We start from the raw sequence: 24,586 nt of genomic DNA on the forward strand, positions 1-24,586 counted from the left end.
AGTGATGTGGTGGTTCCTATGGTTACGCAGCCACGTTTTGAACAATGCATTTTACAATAACAGCCCGGTGATTTTAACCCAAGTTCTGACAATCCCCGTCACCCTTACCTCAGCCTGTCCAATGGCAAGGAACAGGCAGCGTATCTCCCGGAGGATTGCCATGGCCAGTTTGCGCGTTGTGAGCTGACAGGAGCAGAGCAGGAGCAAGGCCAGGCCCTCCATGGCGTGCAGCACTGTGGAGTGGGGTCCGTGTTCCACCGACACGCGTTGGCTGGAGCCCAACTGCAACAACACACAGCGGACACCGGTTCAAACAACAACAACTCAATAGGAGAGCATGGCGCACTCACAACAGCGCCAGACCTAGAACGGCCATTGACACATATTTGTATTCCTTTCTGAAGAAACAGAAACCATGCCCTTACCTTAAACTAGTGCTGAGCGATTAGTGCTTTTTTTTTTTTTATGTTCATATCACGGTTTCTGAATTCTGTTTCAGAGGGGTGGGAGGTCCAACCCAGTGTCATAAACAAAAATGCTCCCCAACATGACAAATATTTTCATATGGCCCTCCCCTTGTACTGTAAATAAATCGAACACTCATTACCCCTCATACAATTAACTCAAAATAATGTTTACGACCACAAATAACAATAACTGTAGAAACACTGTGTTAATAACCGTAGATACCGGGATTGCACAATAAAGTCGGGGAGTTAATTCCATTGTAGGTCCCTTTTTTTCTTCTTTTTGTTTTACATGATTACACGTCCAATTCTTACAAGCTTGTTTTGCTGCTGGTAGCTTATTCTTTAGATGTTCTGGGGCACTGGACTAGCGGACTAGCACACTTGCAAGAGTCTTTAGGGTGTCTTTCGCTAGGTTTCCATCCAATTGGTGACAGATTTTCATGTGAATATTCTAACATACATCCATCCATATGCATTCAGATCCAACTTGGTGCAGCCATCACCATCAATAAACGAGGACTGTTGGCCAAAAGGAGCCACATTTTACGTGTCTTTAAAAACAGCCTATAACAAATTACAAAAACACAATTCCTTGTGTTTCAATGTGTAGCATATGCAAAACGTTAACCATAACTTATTCACATTACTTTAATAAAATATTTGTTTCATTTGATTAATTTTATTTCATTCCAAGCCATCATCTGGAGCTGCTGCCTATGCTGTCTGACAAAATCACAATTTAAGTAGTTCTTCAATGTAAATAAGGCATACTGAATACCAACTATCAATCACTTAGATCATGTATTTTCAAGCCTGCAAAGAAACTGCTTTCTTTCCCTCTCGATCTTCTCTCAGTCTCTTGCCGGGTTCAAAACAACTGGGAACTCGGAACTGGGAACTCAGAAAGCTCCACCTTTCGACATCAGTGCTTTCAAAAACAAAAACTGGGTACTCCGACTGGGAACAATCTACTTGAACGGTCATGCCGTCTCGAAATACCAACTCGGGAACTCGGGCCTCTTTCTAAAGCTCTGATCACTAACCTCATGATTTGATCTCGTAGTTCCCAGTTCTTTTGAAAAGAGGCATCTGTGTCTGCTATGCACAGACCAGACAAGTTTAAGTAGGTGCACAATGAATTATGGTCATTGTAGTTAATGAACACATTTTCTGATCTAAACTGTGTAGAATATTAACCTGTTGGAAACTACAACTACATTGCACAGTTCAGGCTTGATCAGATTTATCTCTACAGAAACTACACATCGAGCTCACAGAAAAAAAACGGAACAAAATGTCATTCAAATAATTGAACCGACATCAGCCAATTAGTTGTTTAAAAACCTAATCGCTCAGCACTACGTAAACATTCAGGCACTTAATGTAGCTACTCATTACACCTCCCAGCCACTGTAAGAACAATAAGGAAATGTTTGACAGCCTATCTCTATTTACTGTACCTCTGCTGTGTCGCAGCCCTTCTCTGGGGCTGACAGAGCCAGTCTCCACTGGGTCAACAGCTGGAGCAGCAGCCGGAGAGAGTTGTCCAGTAGGGCCTGCAATCAATCAATTAGTCAATCAATTAGTCAATCAATCAATCAAGAAATCAACTCATCAAGCCATCAATCCATTGATAGTTCCATCCAGCTATCCATACATTAACCCATCTGTACCTGGTGGCTGTCCTGAACCTCCCGCAACAGGAAATTGGTAAAGCCAAAGAGGACGTCATCACGCCACTCAGGGAGGTCTACCAGTAAACTCTGGAGGGAGTTCTGGGCTATGAGGCGTAGCTCGTCGTCCATGTGAATCGTCAACCTGGGAGAAAAATAATACACACAATGTGCGTTTTAAAGAGGCAACCGTTTATGTACTAAATTCTACTTAAAGTTGAAATCCTTAATTGCTATATAAATTTTTAGGCACACAGTACCAGTCAAAAGTTTGGACACCTACTCATTCAAGGGTTTTTCTTTATTTTTTACTATTTTCTACATTGTAGAATAATAGTAAAGACATCAAAACTATGAAATAACACATATGGAATCATGTAGTAACCAAAAAAGTGTTTAACAAATCTAAATATATTTTATATTTGAGTAGCCACCCTTTGCCTTGATGACAGCTTTGCACACCCTTGGCATTCTCTCAACCAGCTTCATAAGGAATTATTTTCCAACAGTATTGAAGTTCCCACATAGGCTGAGCACTTGTTGGCTCCTTTTCCTTCACTCTATGGTCCAACTCATCACAAACCATCTAATTGGGTTGAGGTCGGGTGATTGTGAAGGTCAGGTCATCTGATGCAGCACTCCATCACTCTCCGTGGTCAAATAGCCCTTACACAACCTGGAGGTGTGTTTTGTGTCATTGTCCTGTTGAAAAACAAATTATAGTGGCACTAAGTGCAAACCAGGGATGGAGAATGCTGTGTTAGCCATGCTGATTAAGTGAGCCTTGAATTCTACATAAATCACCGAAAGCGTCACCAGCAAAGCAACCCCACACCATCACACCTCCTCCTCCATGCTTCACGGTGGGAACCACACATGCAGTGATCATCCGTTCAACTACTCTGCATTTCACAAAGACACGGCTCATCAGACCAAAAGGACAGATTTCCACCGGTCTAATGTCCATTGCTCGTGTTTCTTGGTCCAAGCAATTGTCTTCTTATTATTGGTGACCTTTTAGTAGTGGTTTCTTTGCAGCAATTTGACGATGAAGGCCTGATTCACGCATTCTCCTCTGAACAGTTGATGTTGAGATGTGTTACTTGAACTCTGAAGCATTTATTTGGGCTGCAATTTCTGAGGCTGGTAACTCTAATGAACTTATCCTCTACAGCAGAGGTAACTCTGGGTCTTCCTTTCCTATGGCGGTCCTCATGAGATCCAGTTTCATCATAGCGCTTGATGGTTTTTGCGACTGCACATTTTCCGGATTGACTGACCTTCATGTCTTAAAGTAATGATGGACTGTTGTTTATTTCGCTTTGCTTATTTGAGCTGTTCTTGCCACAATATGGACTTGGTCTTTTATCAAATCAGATCAAATTTTATTGGTCACATACATGTTTAGCAGATGTTATTGCGGGTGTAGCGAAATGCTTGTGTTTCTAGCTCCAACAGTGCAGTAATATCTAATAAGCAATATCTAACAATTTCACAACCAAACACATAATACACACAAATCTAAAGTAAAGGAATGGAATTAAGAATATATAAAGATTTGGACGAGCAATGTCAGACTGACAGACTAAAATACAGTAGAATAGAATATAATACAGTATATACATATGAGATGAGTAATGCAAAATATGTAAACATTATTAAAGTGGCCAGTGATTTCAAGTCAATGTATATAGGGCAGCAGCCTCTAAGGTGCTAGTGATGGCTATTTAACAGTCTGATGGCCTTGAGATAGAAGCTGTTTTTCAGTCTCTCGATCCCATCTTTGATGCACCTGTACTGACCTCGCCTTTTGGATGATAGCGAGGTGAACAGGCAGTGGCTCTGGTTGTTGTCCTTGTCTTCAAATCAAATCAAAGTTTATTTGTCACGTGCGCCGAATACAACAGGTTTAGACCTTACAGTGAAATGCTTACTTACAGGCTCTAACCAATAGTGCGAAAAAAAGGTATGTGTGTGTGTATAGGTAAGTAAAGAAATAAAACAATAGTAAAAATACATTTGAAAATAAGAGTAGCAAGGCTATATACAGACACCTGTTAGTCAGGTTAATTGAGGTAGTATGTACATGTAGGTATGGTTAAAGTGACTATGCATATATGATGAACAGAGAGTAGAGAGTAGCGTTTAGGCCTGGTATGGTTCCCAATCAGAGGCGGCTGGTTATCGTTGTCTCTGATTGAGAACCATACTTAGGCAGCCTGTTTTCCCACTATGGGTGTGGGTAGTTGCTTTCTGTTTTTGTGTCTGCACCAGACAGAACTGTTTCGGTTGTTCTCTTTGTTGTTTTGTTAATCAGTGTTTAGTTCCATTAATAAAAGGATGAACATGTACCACGCTGCACCTTGGTCCTCACCTTCTTCCACATACGACAGCCGTTACACCATCTTGATAGAGCTTTCTTCTGTATACCACCACTACCTTGTCACAATTGATTAGCTCAAAAGCATTAAGAAGGAAATAAATTCTACAAATTAACTTTTCACAAGGCACACCTGTTAATTTCCATGTGACTAACTCATGAAGCTGGTTGAGAGAATGCCAAGAGTATGCAAAGCTGTTGTCAAGGTAAAGGGTGGCTACTTTGAATAATCTCAAATATATGTTGAACAGTTTTTTGGTTAGTATATTGGTTAGTATATTTTGGTTAGTGTATGATTCCATATGTGTTATAGTTTTGATGTCTTCACTATTATTCTACAACGTAGAAAATATTAAAATACAGAAAAACCCTGGAATGAGTAGGTGTGTCCAAACGTTTGACTGGTACTGTATAATACATGACATATGCCCATTGATTTTTGAAGAACATAACCTATAAATACCTCATGAGCTTAGTTCAACTCTCATACCCCATCAAAACCCAAAATACAAGCTTGTTAATTTCGATATTTGTAAACAATAAACTAACACTATTTAGCCTCAAAACACGGTTAAAACTATGATTTTCATTATAATGGATGGTCAGTCCTTGCATCCATAACTCTGTCAATGAATTTGAAAGGGGTTACTTTTCTCCAGGCCCATCCCTGAGCTTTTTACCAACACATGTTGGGTGAACACTGTTACTGTTTCAATTAAGGATTCTAGCTTTAAATAATTGCCTCCTTAAAACACACATTGTTGAAGAAACGTTTTCAATGAAATCAGGCTGCCAGATTGTAAGGTTTATTGGAATTTTTCCAGTCAGGTAAGACAGGAATGGTTCCTGGTCTAAAGTGGGCTCAGCATGAGACATTACACCTACTTATCTGAATGCCCTGGTCAAATAGGCAGCAGCGGGCCTCTGCAGGATCGTGTTAGAGATTTTGGGAAACCTGAAGGGTTGGCCCATTCATTACAATGGGTTTCCTGCATATACACACACACACACAGCCAGATATGTACACACCGAGATAGCAGGTCTATGAGTTCGGGCTTGGACATGCCGTCTGGCAGGATGCGAGGGATGGCCGCCACACACGTCCTGAACATGTCGATCTTCGGCTTCCTCTCTCCTCTGACAAGACAAGGTGAGACAACATCAAGATCAGGTCAACAGCAGAACTGCCTGCCTTTCAGTTTGTCATTACATATGCAATGTAAAATGTCCCCCAATAATGACATGCAAAAAAATACATATATTTTTGACAACTGCCAAATCATGGTACATCAAGAATAGGGCCTTTAGTTGTATTTTTTCCTGACCACATGACCTAACCAGGAAACGTTTTTCCTGGCCAATCCAAGTTGAAACTTGGAGGATTGCCAGTTTTGGACTCTGGAGAACTGGGAAGTTTGGGAAAGTTTCTGGAAATGTACTACCCTAACTGCAAGGAGGAAAATAAATAAATCAAATGTATTTATAAAGCCCTTTTTACATCAGCCGAGTAGCACACATACGTGATCATGTCCTCAGGCTCTTTGTTGAGCATCTGGACGTTGGTCATCATCAAGCATCGGCCCACCTCCTTGTCCAGGTGTCTCAGACTATTGTCTATGGCCTTCCTCACCTGGGAGTAGTACAGGGACATACCTACAGCACAGGGGAAGAACACATAATTTAGTTTCAGGATCTATTCTATTCATACATACTTACATGGGAAGGCGCATGGTGAACAACACAACCTTTCATTCCAGCACAACAATTCCAGTAGTGAATTGTGCCATCCATCCTTTCAATTATCCATCCATCCATCCCTCCACCCACCCACACATCCATCCAGCCATCCACAACATACCGGAAACAGTAGGTAGTCCACCTGGTGACCCACCTATGACCTTGGCTTCATCATCAGTCAGTGTTTTGCTCAGGTACGTCTTCTTTACCCTGAGTGTGTTGCCCGAAGGCAGCGTGGCTCCCGTGTTGGGCATGGGTGGCTCCCCATCCTTCTGCTGGAGCTTGTCAGCTATCACCAGGAATGCTCTCAGACCTATATTCATTCTCTGGACAAAGGCACACATTGGAATGTTATGTTAATTGTCGTGATATTATGACTGATTTAATTGGTAACGGATTTATTACATTGTCCTTTTACGGGAAATTATTTTCACATTTGTTGTTATTCTGAATCTGTTATTCTTCAATGTGTTCTATGCAGTTCTGCTTTAAAAAATGGCATTACAATTTAGAAAATATAGCTGCAAGCATAAATTTACATGGCTCTATTCACAGGGTAACAGAAAGGACACACGATCAGTTGGATAACAAAGCACTCGATCTATAGGCACTATCTTGCTTAAAGGGCAATCAGTGAAAGCATTAGCATATTTGTCTCTCAATACCACAAGGATGACCCAAGTGAAGTGTAATCTAGCCCTGTAATGTTGGTCCTTTTAATGCAGTCATTCTTAAAAATCCCTAAGAGTCTATAGACGCACCTGTGCTTCAATCTAAGTAACAGTCAAACAAATCCCCATCTAAATCCGTCAGTTTAAGATAGAGCTGCGTCTCAATCCACCACATCCACATATGTCAGCCTTCCGCATCTGCAGTGGAAGGTGGCCGAGCTACAGCGATGTCTGTCAGACCATAAGACAGTCTTTTCACGAAAACGGCTGTAGCCACTCTATGGAAAGATGAGACTCTCAAAACATATTGTTGTTCTCTGTTTTGCTCTACGACCCCCACAAGTGTCCCAGGACTCGTCTGAAGGTAACCCATACAAACTAACAGAGGTAGTTTTGTGCCAACAAAAATAAGGGGTTAAATATGAATAGAAATTAGAAAAATATTTCCTGAGCTTTCTTATCTCTTCTAAATATAGCACACACTTCAAAACCTCTTGACTGTCTTTTTTGCCATATATGAATGTCTTATTCAATGCGTTTCCATGGGCTGTAGTAGTAAAGGCTAAATTCAATATTTTATCAAATAAAACAATCTTCTATAAATTGGGGTCCGTAAATTAAAAATCAAATAGCTAAATGATCCATGGTATGACCAAATAATGTGTCCAATAACTGACAATAATGGACTATTTTTGACTGCTACATATTCATAATAATCCCATTATTGCTTTTGTGCAGATTTATTCACACTATTCACAAGCACACTTGGTGCTTATACTGATGTTTAGGCAACTGAAATTGTCTTCATTTCAGTGAGCGTCTTGCTGACCGTGTGTTTTGGTGGTTTGGGTATTTGTAGTTTTTTAGTCATTATAAAAAATAAGCTGTTAATGTGTTCCAACTCACATGCTTTATGTTTTATAGTTGTAACAAAAGCACTCCACCAATATAATGTATTTGACACTTGGAATTATTTTTTTTTTCAGTTTTTTTTTGTCTTTACATATAGTAATCCATGAGCCAGGGAAGTCGGTGGGGCAGCTCGAGCTCACTTGAGCCGATGGTGTCTTATAGTGATTTTCTTGAAAGTCTATGTCCCTAAAGTTGGAAAATGTGTGATAGCATTGCAAAAATGGTAGCTATCTGTGTATTATCGCCCCCCCCCCCCCCCCCCATCCCTTACATTCTTCCCATAAGGATTTTACCCAATGACAAACAACAATATACAACAGTACAGGCAGGGAAAAAGCTAGTAACATCGTCTGGGAGATCAGGCAATAGGATGATAATCGGAAATCCAATAGGCTAAAGTACAGGCAGGGAATAGGCAAAAGGCGTCGTTAGTGAGGCAGGCCAAAACTATCATACACGGGAGGATTTAAATTACGAGAAAAACAGAGCTCCGAATAGAAGTGTGTCACAAAAAAAAACAATACCTCACAGTGATGGGGTGCAAAGAACTGAACTGATAAATGACCTACAGGTGTGTGAACAGGTGATCAAAATTCCAGTTATTGGGATCTGGAGAGTGAGCTGCGTTCACGGGATCTACGTGTTTGTGAGGTGGAAAGTGGGCTGGAAAGTGAGCTGCGTTCACGTGTTTGAGAGTGTGAGTTGGAAGCAGATGTTATGAAAGGCCATAAAACTACCTTTCAAATTATATATAATATAACCAATATTGAAAGCACCAGCTACAACTACTGTTTAAAAAAATCACCCATATTGTGCCATTGACATTAGAATCAAATCAAATCAAATGTATTTATATAGCCCTTCGTACATCAGCTGATATCTCAAAGTGCTGTACAGAAACCCAGCCTAAAACCCCAAACAGCAAGCAATGCAGGTGTTGGAAGTTTGCCCATACAAATCCCATGTAATGAGGCAGCTATGTTTTGGGATTTTAACTTTGGTGACACAAAATTGCACACTCACAGCTAGAACAGGGTTTAAAAAAAATTGTAGATACAGGGCGCAGTAACCCCACGTCACACCCTGTCCATAGTTTGCTTTGTATGTTTCTATGTTTTGGTTGGTCAGGGTGTGAGCTGGGTGGGCATTCTATGTTACATGTCTAGTTTGTCTAGTTCTATGTTTGGCCTGATATGGTTCTCAATCAGAGGCAGGTGTTCGTCATTGTCTCTGATTGGGAACCATATTTAGGTAGCCTGTTTGGTGTTGGGTTTTGTGGGTGATTGTCCTTATGGCCTTTTTCTGTTGTGTGTATGTGCACCAGTATTAGGCTGTTTTGGTTTTCGTTACGTTTATTGTTTTGTAGTTTTTGTATTTGATTCGTGTTGCTTCAGTTTCATTAAACATGGATCGCAATAGCCACGCCACATTTTGGTCTGACTCTCTTTCCCATACAGAAAACCGTGACACACAGATACCGTTTTCCAATATGGATGCCAAACAACTCAGTGGGGTCATATTGGACAATTTTACATGACCATACCTGTATGAAATATAATTGTAGCATTCCCCAAAAACTGTCTGAATGATGTAGATACACAATCACATGAGCCAGGTGTGCCAGATATATCAAGTTGTTAAATTACTCACAGAATTGTGGTAAGAAGCTGTCTGAGTCCCTGATTTCTGAAGATCAATAATTGCAGTATTTCATCTTCAAACATGTCAAAATGGATATGTACATGTGAATAGTCATGGATGTGAACGGATTAAAATGATATACAATGTTATCCTATTAATAGCTTTCATAAAACAGGACTAGAAACTTGCTGTGTACATTACCATGGAAAATTCCATAGGAATGATAATGCATTTTTACCTGCTGATGAGAGCAGAAAACCATTACACGTAGTTACTCTAAATTAAGATCTATTCTTACGATGGGGACATAGCAGACTGGTCTGTTTACTAGGGCGGCAGGTAGTATTTTTTTTTGGGGGGGGGAGGGGAACGCAGTCAGGGTCTCAACTTACTGTTGAGAGTTAGCCACCATCAGCAGTTTTTTTCTTGTTATGTTAGTCCCTGACAGTTACTCAATTAGCCCATGTCAAAATTTTTTAGATTGGTAAGTTAGTCTAGCGGCCAGCTACCTAAACGTGTAGTAATCATGGTGGAATTACCGATTGTGGGGCCCCCATTGATTTTGTTAGTCACTCTCACTCAGATATCGCTACCCTATGGCAAAATGTGTAGAATTGCATGAAATTAGATATATAATTGCTAAATCTTCTTTCTGCTGTCAAGAGGGGGGCTGCTAAAATGTTTTGCTCACATATTCGCAGCCACTGCCATCTACTTTGTATCTATTATAGAACTGTTTGGGTTAGTGATCATTTGTAGAGTGGCTCTCTATTTGCCCTCAGCACGCATTTTTTCAACATTCTGAATGTCTACAGAATGCATATGTTATTCTGAAATATGAACACAGAAATACTGGACATTTTGAACTCTTATTATGGTGGGGATTTGAGAAAATTAAAACCATGGTCTTGAATTGGACTCGCATTTTTCTGGTCTCGCTCTCGGAACCCTCATTTTTCTGGTCTCTCTATCAGCAAAGTTGCAATCCAAACACATAGCTGCTCCATTACATGGCATTTTATGGGTAAGCTTCCAACATTCTAATGTCAATGGCACAATTTCTTTAGAACAGTTGTGTTCTAGTGGCTCTTTCAATGTTGGTTATATTATATATACTTTGATAGGTAGTTTCATGACCTTTCAGAACCACTTGTCAAACAAAGTTTAAAATGTATCAGATAATCATTTTAAAAGTCATTTATACAGGTAATCCTGATATGGGGGGGGGGGTTCCTAGACCTTCATAAGCACAACCAAATTATTATTTTTCCGATAGCATACATTAAATATATTTATTAGACTGTCAGAATGTTGACGTCCAAAAGATGTCTCATTGGCACAAAGGAGATCCAATGGGGCAAGGCTTTTATAGTGTTAATGTATTGAGTTATATACAAATTCTGGGTTTATTTGACTAATTGTTTATTTTAAGATTTTTGAAACCTTTTTAGTCTTATTTTTATGATATTTCACATTGTTCGTCTGCATAATTTAAATCTAACTCTAATTTGCACGAGACAATGTACACTTGATCAATAGTGATCTAGTAACCCATGTCACTGGTGGCTCTAGTAACCTATGCCACTGGTGCCAATGACATATATAGTGCCTCCAACTGATCTGGTGCAGCCATCTAAGGTTGCAGTGACAGTGACATGTCCTTTGGGTGGTGGACCATTCTTGATACACACGAGAAACTGTTGAGCATGAAAAACCCAGCAGTGTTGTAGTTCTTGACACAAACCAGTGTGCCTGGCACCTACTACCATACCCCGTTCAAAGGCACTTAAATATTTGTTCTTGTCAGTTCACCCTCTGAATGGCACAAGTACACAATCCATGTCTCAATTGTCTCAAGGCTTTAAAAATCCTTTGTTAACATGTCTCCTCCCTTCATCTACACTGAATGAAGTGGATTTAACAAGTGACATCAATAAGAGATCCCAGCTTTCAACTGGATTCATCTGGCCAGTCTATGTCATGGAAAGAGCAGGTATTCTTAATGTTTTGTATACTCAGTGTACATAAGATTTACATACCAATTTCCATGGCCCCATGTCCATCGGTTCAGTTCTTGTAGCCCTGGTGTGATATGTGTGCTGTAGCGTGGTCGAATTTTAATGCAGTAACTAATCATTCTCAAATTCATTAGAGGCTAATTCATTGTGTCTATATACTAAAATCTGGAGACAATCTGACATATGGTTCATGAGGAGAAGATGATTGCAGATGGTTTTGACAGGTAAAATCAATAACGCAGCCATCTTTTGACCAATCGCTTAGCTTTTCTCAAACTAGGTTAAGATATGTAGCATGGGCCTACATTCCAAATTGGTCTCATTTGGACGAGAATAAGATTTTTGAAGTATTTTTCTTGCATATTTTGGAATGTTAGAGTATGTGCTAATATGCATTTACTGGTATAGTGTGGCCATATTTGAATGCATCAACCTTACTTTCTCTCTCTTTAGGGATTATTGTGATTAGCGCAAAGTGAACAGATGGAGTGAATGTGACTTTTTATGATTATTTTAAGCATTAGCATAGTAGAAAATGTTAATTGTTAATAGCTTCTTTATTTTTTAAGATGTTCATCATGGCAATGTCTTTAATGACCCCACAATGTTTGAAGTTGACAGTTAATTGTGGAGTGGATTTACAAAGGATTTAAATCGACACATAAAATCTGATTTCCTGGTTTATCAATAACTCAACCATCGCTTAACCGATCCCTAAGTTAAGAGATGTACCATGGGCTAACATACTGAATTTGGTGTTATTTGGTGTTAAGGTTGTAGAACTGTAAATCATTCATATTCAAGAATGATGGAATTCAAAGCCAATTATGTACTGTACCTCTGGGTTAAGACTAAAGGCTTTGGCTGGTTTCCCAACACACATAAGGTCAAAGATGATCTCTTTCATGGCAAAGTCCAGTCGTTCCTGTGGTGGAAGAAGAGGGTTTAGAACAGATTTGTAATATTGTTTCTGTTTTTCAGATCATCACATTCACATCAGAGTGGAAGGCTCTACAAAAACGTACCTAATTATTTTCATATCTCATTTTGCTCTTTTGTTGCTTTGGCAACTACACTGCATGGCCAAAAGTATGAGAACAGCTGCTCGTCGAACATTTCATTCCAAAAACATGGGCATTAATATGGAGTCGGTCCCCCCCTTTGCTGCTATAACAGCCTTCACTCTTCTGGGAAAGCTTTCCACTAGATGTTGGAACATTGCTGCGGGGAATTGCTTCCATTAAGCCACAAGAGCATTAGTGAGGTTGGGCACTGATGTAGGGCGATTAGGCCTGTTCGATGGGGTTGAGGTCAGGGCTCTGTGCAGGCCAGTCAAGTTCTTCCACACCGTTCTCGACAAACCATTTCTGTATGGACTTCGCTTTGTGCTCGGGGGCATGGTCATGTTGAAAAAGGAAAGGTCCTTCCCTAAACTGTTGCCACAAAGTTGGATGCAGCAGAATTGTCTTGAATGTCATTGTATGCTGTAGCATTAAGATGTCCCTTCACTGGAACTAAGGGGCTTAGCCCGAACCATGAAAAACAGCCTCAGACTATTATTCCTCCTCCTCCAAACTTTACAGTTGGTACTATGCATTGGGGCAGGTAGCATTCTCCTGGCATCTGCCAAACCCAGATTTGTCCGCCGGATTGCCAGATGGTGAAGCGTGATTCATCACTCCAGAGAACGAGTTTCCTTTGCTCCAGAGTCCAATGTCAGCGAGCTTTACACAACTCTATCCAATGCTTGGCATTGTGCATTGTGATCTTAGCCTAGTCTGCGTCTGCTTGGCCATGGAGACCCTTTTCATGAAGCTCCCGATGAACAGTTCTTCTGCTGACGCTGCTCCTAGAGACAGTTTAGAACTGGGTAGTGAGTGTTGCAACCGAGAACAGGTGCTTTCACGTGCTACGTGCATCAGCACTCAGCAGTCCCGTTCTGTGAGCTTGTGTGGCCTACAACTTCGCGGCTGAGCCGTTGTTGCTACTACACGTTTCCACTTTACAATAATAGCACTTACAGTTGACCGGGGCAGCTCTAGCAGGGCAGGAATTTGACAAACTGACTTGTAGGAAAGGTGGTATCTTATGGCGGTGCCACGTTGAAAGTCACTGAGCTCTTCAGTACGGGCCATTCTACTGCCAATGTATGTCTATCGAGATTGCATGGCTGTGTGCTTGATTTTATATACCTGTCAGCAGCGGGTGTGCTGAAATAGCCAAATCCACTAATTGCAAAGGGTGTCCACATTCCAGTGTATGTGTGTGTTTTCTATACCTGTTTGCTCCTCTCCTTTTAGGTTTTACAGACGCTCCTCACCCCTTGGCAACAACTCTTCTAACTTAGTGTACCTTGTGCAATTACAACCCATGTGGAATTTCGGGTCTCTGGCAGCTTTTGGAACTGCCAATCTGCGGTCAAGAACGCAGAGTTCATCTCTATGCTGCCCTTCAGTCTTGTGACGGAGACACGGATCACCCCAGAGAACACTGCTACTCCAGCTGCTCTCTCTTCATCTGACTACATTTTCTCTCATAGTCCGAGAAAATCTGCTCGTCGAGGTGATGGCACAGGGCTACGAATTTCTCCCAAGTGTAGATGTTCTTATTTCACCCTCTCTCACCTGTCCATTTTCTCATTTGAATCCCATGCTGTCACTGTCCCTTGTCCACTCAAGCTTAACATTGTTGTCATCTATCGCCCACCAGGTGCCCTTAGAGAGTTCCTCAATGAGCATGACACCTTGATAAGTTCATTTCCTGACGATGGCTCACCGCTCTTCATACTTGGCAACTTCAACATCCCGATTCATTTCTTTCCACCTCACACTTTCCTGCCCGTGTCTTTTTGACCTCACCCTTTTCCAGTCCCCTTCCACTCACAAAACAGGCAATATGCTTGACCTCATCTTTACTAGAGGCTGTTAGCCTACTCATCTCACTGCAACCCCTCTCCAGGTCTCTGATAAGTACTTTGTTTCCTTTTCTGTCTCCCTTTCCTCCAACCCTAGCCCCTCAGTCGATACCCAGATGCTGATGAGCCATTGAGCCACTCCTCCTGCCTCTTCGACCCTACTCTCCTCCCTTTCCTATGACTTGCATTGTCCTTTACCTCTCAGCCGGCTTGGGCCTCCCCTCCTGCTCTGTTGCTGAGTGACTCATTGCGAGCTAACAGAACAGGGCTGCTGGCAGCTGAGCAAAAATGTAGGAAAACTAAACTTCCGGAGGACCTATCATCCTTTCACTCCCGCCTCTCTAACTCCTCTTCCTCTGTATCCACTGCTAAAATTACTTTTCTATCATTCTACATTTTATGCTTCTGCCTCTAACCATAGGAAACTCTTTACCACCTTCTCCTCCCTCTTTAATCCTCCACTCCCTCCTCCCTCTCTGCGGGCGACTTTGTCAACCGCTTTAAAAATAAGGTTTACGACATCCGATCCTCATTCACTCAGCCTATTGAGTCCATTGGTCCCCCTCACACAGAACTACCTTACGCCTTGATCTCTTTCTCTCCTCTCTCTCCAGATGAAATCCTGCGACTAGTGAGGTCCGGCAGTCTAACATCCTGCCCCATAACCACATCCTCTCTTCCCTTCTTCAGACTATCTCTGGAGACCTTCTCCGATTCTTCACTTCCCTCATCAACTCATCCCTGACCACTGGTTGAGTCCCCTCTGACTTCACAATGGCCAGAGTCGCATCCCTCCTCAGGAAAACCAACACTCGACACTTCTGACGTCAAAAAACTACAGACCGGTATCCCTATTTTCTTTAATTTCAAAATCACTTGAGCGTGCTGTCTCTGAACAACTCTCACGCTCTCTCTCAGAACTATCTTCTTGAGCATCTACTAGATGACTGAGTTTTTTTTTTATTGTGCATGCTTCAGGAAAAGCTAACATAAAAGTTATAAATCTTTCAATAATGATAATCTTGTTGACAGCAGTTTACCTGTGCAATAAACTGGATCATTTTGACGAAGATGTTGAGGGGCATATCTCTGGGCACCACACTGCGAGAGCCCTTGGGGAAGAGTGTTGTAATGATGGTGTTGAGACGCCTGCAGGAGAACAGAGAGGGGAGAGAGATAAAAAAGAGGAGAGTGAGAGAGGAGAGAAGAAGTGGGGGGGGGGGGGGCAGACTGTAAGGATGGAGCATCGGGGAATTCAACACAGGACAAACGTTCAACAGATGAGATACATAGGGATCACAAGCAGTTAGAACTGACACAGATAAAAATGTTACATTAAATTGCTTTACACTGGCTGGCCTGTATGCCGTTGTCCCATTTCTTAACAAGTGTTTTATTTTAATCCTGGTTAATTTCCGGGCTAATTACAACATGTTAAAGGCTTGACCTGTTTGTTATTCCTACTGTGGCCCAAAAGGCACCATATTCCCTACATAGTGCACTATATTTGGATAGAGCCCTATGGGCCGTGGTAAAAATAAGTGCATTATAAAGGGAATTAGGGTGCCATTTGGGACGCATCCCTGGTAATGCGTATCGTTTCTGAGTTCTGCCTCTTAACCTACGAGCCGAGCCCTAATCCACGGCCTACTACGCTAGTGTGTGTGTGGCTCTGATACTAAAGTCCCCTGGCTCATATTCCAATGAGAAAGACCATTAACTCCCTATAGTGTGATGATCATGAGCCAGTCTCTGACCGTCCCTGGCCTACCTCCTAGCCACCTCCCACTTCTCTCATCTCCTCCACCCACATTCTCCATTTTCCTTCCTCCACACTCCTCTATCCCTCCTGGCATAACCAGGCTGCCTGTTTACAGACTGGGCTTGCTACACTGAAAGGTAAAGAGCCAAGTCAGGCAAGTCTCCCATTACTAATGAAGGGGAGGAGACTGTGTTTGTGGGTGTGTGTGTATATGTTTGTGTGCATGCGCTCGTGCATGCACCTGGGTGTGTGTGTTTGCATGCCTGCAGGTATGAATGTGTTCTTGAGTGTGTTGGGGAGGGATGCAATATATAACGCTTTTTTTGCTCTACAGTTCTACCAAGAGAAATATACTATTCACGAGCAGACTAGGTTATGTACACAGCTTCCTGTGGGTGCTGCCATGCAAATCAAATCAAATCAAATGTATTTGTCACATACACATGGTTAGCAGATAATGCGAGTGTAGCGAAATGCTTGCACCGGTCTCTTCTCCGTGTCTGCGTCCTAAATTGCACCCTATTCCTGATTTAGTGCACTACTTTGGGCCCTAGGAGCTCTGGTCAAAAGTAGTGCACTACGTAGGGAATAGGATGCCATTCGGAATGTAGACATTGTGGCTTCAACACTGAGAGGAGTGGCCTTGGGGGAGGATGTTACGTGGCACACAGTCCAGTGTAGCTGGGAGGTAAATGGTTGCAGTGTTGAACACTATCAAGATATTAACAACTGAGTTGCAATGTGTATGTGGCGCTGTTTGTAACAAGCTATATTTTGTGGAAAAATAGAAATTATATGTGCCACAAAACACAAACATTGCAATTGCTGTGTGAAATTGGACAATTCTGATCATTTTTCCCACTCATTTGTCTTTTGACCAATCATATCAAAACAGATCTTTTTCAGAGCTGATCTGATTGGTGAAAAGACCAGTTAGTGTAAAAACTGCCTGAACTTGTCTGCCTGTGTATACACAGCAGTAGAAACATTTACCCTTGCGTAGCAGTGTTGCTCTCACACTTGATCCTGATCATGTAGACCCACAGAAGACGGTAAAGAGACTCCAGGGCAACACGTGCGGTCTTGGGGTCCTTACTCTGCAGACACAGACAGACCGACAGACTGATGTTAGTACTGGTTGGTCCTGTGTGGCTCAGTTGGAAGAACATGGCGCTTGCAACATAAGGATTGTGGGTTAGCTTCCCGCTGATTGCAGTACAGTACCTTGATGTTGGAGAGGCAGTTGTTGAGGAAGATAGTCCATTTGTTGAGGAAGAAATGCTTCTGGCTGACACACAGCAGACAGGTCACCAACGGGTAGAGAGCCTAGGACACACACACAGTAGACATGTCACTAAGGGAAACAGAGCCTGCATGGTGTTTAGGTCTATGAAATCTTCAGATAGAACATTCCTATGCTTCAATGAGGTGAGTGTTTCAAATTTATTCGCCATGTGCACAGGATACAACAGGTGTAAAACAGTCAAGTGAATTTCTTACCTTGAGAGCTCTTTCCCAACAATACACTTATAATAATATAGATAACAATAGAAAATAGAAAAAAGTATAAAAGTAAGAATAAAAACCACGCAAGAAGTACGATGAGAGTTAAAGAACACAAGTATATACAGGTCAGTGTGAGTACCTTATTCAATGTGCAGGGGTACTGGAGTAGTTCAGGTGGGTTTATACATAAAAAGTGACAGGTAGTAGGATATACATGTAAACGGCTGAAAAGTGACTGGGATCAGCAATATACAGTCTAAACACTTATGGTATTATAATTATGGAAATATATACATGTAAACAGGAGTAATAGTGACCAGTAGTAGGATAAATAGATAAATACTGTACTAATGATAATGTCAATCAATTATCAATGGACAGAAGCGTACTAAATCTAGTCAATAATAATTTTAGCAGCAGCATAGGTTGTGTCTGAGTGGGTAGAGACCTGTGGATGGGCATAGAGTCACTGTGGATAGTCTGTGGGAGAGGGAGAGTGGTAGTTGTTAGCCATAACAGTCTTATGGCCAGGGAATAGAAGCTGTTTAGGAGTCTGTTTGTCTGAGCCTTGATGCACCAGTAGAGCCTGCCGGATGGGAGCATGGAGAACAGTCCATGTCTCGGGTGGCTGGAGTCTATGGCAATTTTTCAGGCCTTTCTCAGACACCGCCTGGCATGTAGGTCCTGGATGGCTGGGAGCTCGCCCTCAGTGATGCGGTGGGCCATCCGCACAACCCTCTGGTTGAGGGTGGTGACGTTGCCATACCAGAAGGTGATACAACCAGTCAGGATGCTCTCAATGGTGCAGTCGTAAAAGGATCTGAGGGGCCATGCCAAATTGTTTCAGCCTCCTGAGGGAGAAGAGGCATTGCTGTGCATTCTTTAAGAATATTCTGGTGTTAGAGGACCATGTTAAGTCCACTGTGATGTGGATACTGAGGAACTTGAAGCTCTTGTCATGGGTAAAGGAGTACAGGAGGGGGCTAAGCACACACCCGTGAGGGGCCCCCGTGTTAAGGTTTAGTGTGGCGGAGGTGTTGTTGCCTACACTCACAACCTGGGGTCGGCCCATCAGAGGGTCCAGGATCCAGCTGCAGAGGGAGGTGTTTAGTCCCAGGGTCCTTAGCTTAGTGATGAGCTTTGAAGACACTGTGGTGTTGAACGCTGAGCTGTAGTCAATGAATAGCATTCTCACATAGGTGTTCCTTTTGTCCAGGTGGGAAAGGGTGTGGAGTGCAATAGAGATTGCATCCTCTGAGGATCTGTTGGGGCGGTATGCAAATTGGAGTGGGTCTAAGTTTTCTGGGATAATGGTGTTGATGTGAGCCATGACCAGCCTTTCAAAGCACTTCATGGCTACAGACTTGAGTGCTAACAGGCTGACTAGACCACTCGCGTCACAAAATAAATTTAGAAATCTAAATTTGGAAATCTAAATTATTCAATTATTGCAACCACACTGCTCGCGCGCGCCAACGAGCGTCTGCATTGCCAAGGGCTAAAATAGAAGTCAGTTCTATTTCTGACGAAGATCGCGCTGCAAGTCCTGCCTCTCCCATCTCCTCATTGGTTTATAGAAGCAGATACCCACGTGCTATCTCCTCATTGGTTATACCCACGTGGGTGACTGAAAGACGAACAAGGTCGGTGGCGGTAATGCACCTAATTTATGAAAGTTGCCAATCGCAATATAAAGTCCAGAGAAGAAAAAGCCTGGAAGGAGAAGAGATGACTAGAAATGATTCGGTTGACCATTTTATGTGTGGATTAATTGTGGGAGTAGAGGACCTTGTGCATTTCAGGTAAAATAACTACTCAATGTTTATATCCCAGGACAAATTATCTAGCAACAGCAAGCTAGCTAAATAGGACAAATTAGTTAGCAAGTGCAACCTAGCTAGCTAAATTGCCATAAATGTTTAATGCTTTTTGACGTGTCCCCAAATTAATGTAATTGGTTAAGAGTTTGTTTTGATATTTTAAACTGCTTGTCGTGATCGCGTTTGGTGTGGGGGACGAACGATGGCGCACGCAGCCGGTTTGGGTTCAGTGTAAGGGTCGGTAGTCATTTAGGCATGTTACCTTAGTGTTCTTGGGCACAGGGACTATGGTGGTCTGCTTGAAACATGTTGGTATTACAGACTCAGTCAGGGACAGGTTGAGAATGTCAGTGCCAGTTGCCAGTAGGTCAGCACATGCTCAGAATACATGTCCTGGTAATCCGTCTGGCCCTGCGGACTTGTGAATGTTGACCTGTTTAAAGGTTTTACTCACATCAATGACGTCATCAATGCACTTATTGATGAAGCCAATGCCTCAATGCCATCGGAAGTATCCCGGAACATATATTCCAGTCCATGCTAGCAAAACAGTCCTGTAGCTTAGCATCTGCGTCATCTGACCACTTCTTTATTCAGCTGACCGAGTCACTGGTGCTTCCTGATTTAGTTTTTGCTTGTAAGAAGGAATCAGGAGGATAAAATGATGGTCAGATTTGCCAAATGGAGGGTGAGGGAGAGCTTTGTATGTGTCTCTGTGTGTGGAGTAAAGGTGGTCTAGAGATGTTTTTCTTCTGATTGCAAATTTAACATGCTGGTAGAACTGAGGTACAGTTGAAGTCGGAAGTTTACATACACCTTAGCCAAATACGTTTATATTCAGTTTTTCACAATTCTTGACATTTAATCTTAGTAACAATTCCCTGTAGGGGGGGGGGGGGGGGGTCAGTTAGGATCACCACTTTACTTTAAGAATGTGAAATGTCAGAATAATAGTAGAGAGAGTTATTTATTTCAGTTTATTTTCTTTCAACACATTCCCAGTGGGTCAGAAGTTTACATATACTAATTGAGTGTTTGGTAGCATTGCCTTTAAATTGTTTAACTTGGGTCAAACGTTTCGTGTAGCCTTCCACAAGCTTCCCACAATAAGTTGGGTGTATTTTGGCCCATTCCTCCTGACAGAGCTGGTGTAACTGAGTCAGGTTTGTAGACCTCCTTTCTCGCACACACTTTTTCAGTTCTGCCCACAAATGTTCTATAGGATTGAGGTCAGGGCTTTGTGATGGCCACTCCAATACCTTGACTTTGTTGTCCTTAGGCCATTTTGCCACAACTTTTGAAGTATGCTTGGGGTCATTGTTCATTTGGAAGACTCATTTGCGACCAAGCATTAACTTCCTGACTGATGTCTTGAGATGTTGTTTCAATATATCCACATAATTTCCCTCCTCATAAAGACATCTATTTTGTGAGGTGCACCAGTCCCTCCTGCAGCAAAGCACCCCCACAACATGATGCTGCCACCCCGTGCTTCATGGTTGGGATGGTGTTCTTCGTCCTGCAAGTCTCCCCCTTTTTCCTCCAAACATAACGATGGTCATTATGGCCAAACAGATCTACTTTGGTTTCATCAGACCAGAGGACATTTCTCCAAAAAGTACATTCTTTGTCCCCATGTGCAGTTGCAAACCGTAGTCTGACGTTTTTATAGTGGTTTTGGAGCAGTGGCATCCTCTTTGCTGAGCGGCCTTTCAGGTTATGTCGATCTAGGACTCGTTTTATTGTGGATATAGATACTTTTGTACCTGTTTCCTCTAGCATCTTAACAAGGTCCTTTGCTGTTGTTCTGGGATTGATTTGCACTTTTCGTACCAAAGTACGTTCATCTCTAGGAGACAGAACGCATTTCCTTCCTGAGCGGTATGCATGCTGCATTGTCCCATGGTGTTTATTCTTGCGTATCATTTGTTGAGGTCTTCAGTTTTTTTCTGAGGTCTTGGCTGATTTCTTTTGATTTTCACATGATGTCAAGCAAAGAGGCACTGAGTTTGAAGGTAGGCCTTGAAATACATAGGTGCACCTCCAATTGACTCAAATTATGTAAATTTGCCTATCAGAAGCTTCTAAAGCCATGACATCTATTTTCTGGAATTTTCCAAGCTGTTTAAAGGCACAGTCAAGTGAGTGTATGTAAACTTCTAATCCACTGGAATCTGATGCAGTGAATTATAATTGAAATAATCTGTCTGTAAACAATTGTTGGAAAAATTACTTGTGTCATGCACAAAGTAGACGTCCTAACCGACTTGCCAAAACAAAAGTTTGTTAACAAGAAGTTTGTGGAGTGGTTGAAAAATGGGTTTTAATGACTCCAACCAAAGTGTTTGTAAACTTACGACTTCAACTGTAAAATGGATTTAAGTTTCCCAGCATTAAATCCCCCGGCCACTAGGAGCGCCACCTCTGGATGAGCATTTTCCTGTTTGCTTATGGCTGTATACAGCACATTGAGTGCAGTATTAGTGCCAGCATCAGTTTGTGGTGGTAAATAGACAGCTACGAAGAATATAGATGAAAACTCTCTTGGTAAATAGTGTGGTCTACAGCTTGTCATGAGATACTCTACCTCAGGCGAACAAAACCTCGAGACTTCCTTACGATTAGATTTTGTGCACCAGATGTTGTTTACAAATATACACAGACTGCCACCCCTTGTCTTACCAGAGACAGTTGTTCTATCTTGCCGATGCAGCGTAAACCCCCCCAGCTGAATGTTATTCATGTCGTCGTTCAGCTATGACTCGGTGAAACATAAGATATTACAGTTTTTAATGTCCCGTTGGTAGGATTTTCGTGATTGTAGTTTGTATATTTTGTTATCCAATGATTGTCCGTTGGCTAATAGTACTGATAGTAGAGGCAGATTACCCATTCGCCATCGGATCCTTACAAGGTACCCCAACCTACGTCCCCGATATCTGTCTCTTTCTCATGTGAATGACAGGGATTTGGGCCTTGTCGGGTGTCTGAAGTAAATAATTTGCGTCCGACTTATTAAAGAAAAAATGTATTCCAGTTCAAGGTGAATAATCGCTATTTTCGGTCACAAGAGACGGTGGCAGAAACATTATGAACAAAATCAGTTACAAATAATGTGAAAAAACACACACATTAGCACAACTGCTTAGGAGACGGTAAAATGGCAGCCATCTCTTCCGGCGCCATTATTATGAAGAGGTTGAAGAGGTTGCCTGTCCTCTCTTGTGAATTGTTAGTTAGAGGAGCAACAAGGAGAGTGCCTCTACACAAGATTGACCTTGAAATGCTTTGAGGCTTGAGAGACACCACAGGCATGTTTGCTATGCACCAGTTTTACACTGTCCAGCCACTGTGGCTTTTGGAGAAGAACATCAACAACTCTGGGTTGTGTGTGTGTGTGTGCGCGACTAACCAGAGAGTGTTTTTTCCTGGAGGAGAGGTCCAGTGTTGTGTCATACAGGCTCTCCACAAAGTTCCTTAGACACGGCACGTTCACCTCGTTCTTAACAGCCTGGAAATGGAGAACACATACTCAGCATCACACATGTACACACACACACTCAAGCACACTCAAATACAATAAACTTTGATATGCGTATGCCTCAGCCACCTGAGGAGCTCTCCTTTTCAACCATCTATTTCCTATGTTTGAGGGGTGCAAAATCCACTCGTCACTTAATTAATGATTTATTTCATTTTACTCTGGTGACTCTTTCCTACTGTTGCTAGTGCCATAAATGTTTCCCCGCTAACATAACGACAGCGGAAACATGTGTAATGACCTGTCAAACTCACTCACTAGTATTGCCTGAAATGGACTCAATGGACTACATTGGCTTTCCGTTGCATCTATAAAAAACACTAATGCTTGGTCTGGGATTTAATACACTGTCTCAACACTTACATCACAAGAAAGAGAAGAAAGATGACTTTATTTTGGTGGGTGTGGATTTTTTGTGTAATTGAAGAAAGTAATGATTTAATACAGCTGAAATGTTCACAAATGAATTGTGTTGAAATGAAAGCAACTTCTGAAAAGGAAAACTCAGATTATAGTGATACTATGTCTGATCTTGCAAACAATGTAAAGTATGTATAGATAGGAGTAATCCAGATCCAAGCGTTTTGATTTTAAATAATGTATTCTTCTCCTGACGCACTTGTTGAATTATCATAGAGAACGTGACCACAATAGTAATTAATAATTAATGAGACAGTCTAGATTGCGCAGGTGAGTGCAGGTAGCCCTAGACAGCAGATTTTTGGTGTTCCACGCCTTTATATTAATTTATTAATGTATGCAAATGAGGTACATATAATTGTATCTTTATTTTATCATAACGTCTAAAATAATACTTACTATATTAATAACTTTTATATATGAGTGCATTTTAAGAGGAAAAAAAACGGAAATTTGACAATAAATGAAATATCTAAATTCCTACCAAAATGCCTGAAAGTCCCGTGCCAGTACAATGTTTTATGTGTTATAATTCAGTCAATATCTGATGGATTTTAAAGATTCTAAAAGTTTGGAGTATCTTTATCCATGGTCCAACTGGTGCAGATATTAGAATAGTTTTTATAACCTATCAAACATTTTTGACCGTTTCTAATAGAATTGGGGTTAGGATTAACCTTTGCACCTTAAACAGTTGTTGTTTAGTAGAATAGTAGATAACATTTATTGGTTGGGTCATGACTGTCCTGTGAGTATCCAAATTTCCCAGACATCCTATACAGGTATGATTAATCATTAACATTGCTAAATTAATTAAATTAGCTTTTTCAAGTTCATTGAAGTCCAACTCCCACATTACTGATCCAGTATTGATGATTAATTAACGTCTATAAAGTGAATAAAATTGCAGCTTCCAAGAATCAAAACCAAAACTATCCAGACTGTCTTGTTGTGTTTGGACCATGATAGTTTATTTGTGATGTGGGCACCAAGGAACTTGAAGTTCTCAACCTGCTCCACCACAGCGCAGTCAATGAGAATGGGGGCATACTCGGTACTCCTTTTCCTGTAGTCCACAATCATGTCATCACGTTGAGGGAGAAGTTGTTATCCTGGCACCA

The 24,586-nt window shown here is 41.6% G+C and overlaps 1 protein-coding gene across 3 annotated transcripts in view; it reads right to left on the minus strand.

Moving 5' to 3' along the window:
* LOC110507323 (protein furry homolog) overlaps window positions 1-24,586 on the minus strand; it is a 210,236-nt gene that overhangs the window by 117,706 nt on the left and 67,944 nt on the right. For all 3 annotated transcript variants that reach the window (XM_090224185.1, XM_021587244.3, XM_090224186.1), the window contains exons 10-20: window positions 22,917-23,015; window positions 17,403-17,504; window positions 17,172-17,275; window positions 15,457-15,565; window positions 12,341-12,427; window positions 6,415-6,586; window positions 6,044-6,176; window positions 5,553-5,660; window positions 2,144-2,288; window positions 1,931-2,026; window positions 109-282 (exon numbers count right to left, since the gene is read on the minus strand). In XM_090224185.1, the coding sequence (XP_090080311.1) occupies window positions 109-282; window positions 1,931-2,026; window positions 2,144-2,288; window positions 5,553-5,660; window positions 6,044-6,176; window positions 6,415-6,586; window positions 12,341-12,427; window positions 15,457-15,565; window positions 17,172-17,275; window positions 17,403-17,504; window positions 22,917-23,015 (1,329 nt within the window). The remainder of the gene's footprint in view (window positions 1-108; window positions 283-1,930; window positions 2,027-2,143; window positions 2,289-5,552; window positions 5,661-6,043; window positions 6,177-6,414; window positions 6,587-12,340; window positions 12,428-15,456; window positions 15,566-17,171; window positions 17,276-17,402; window positions 17,505-22,916; window positions 23,016-24,586) is intronic.

This window comes from Oncorhynchus mykiss, chromosome 27 (assembly GCF_057628025.1).
Source record: "Oncorhynchus mykiss isolate SJ-2025 chromosome 27, ASM5762802v1, whole genome shotgun sequence".
Lineage (NCBI taxonomy): Eukaryota > Metazoa > Chordata > Actinopteri > Salmoniformes > Salmonidae > Oncorhynchus > Oncorhynchus mykiss.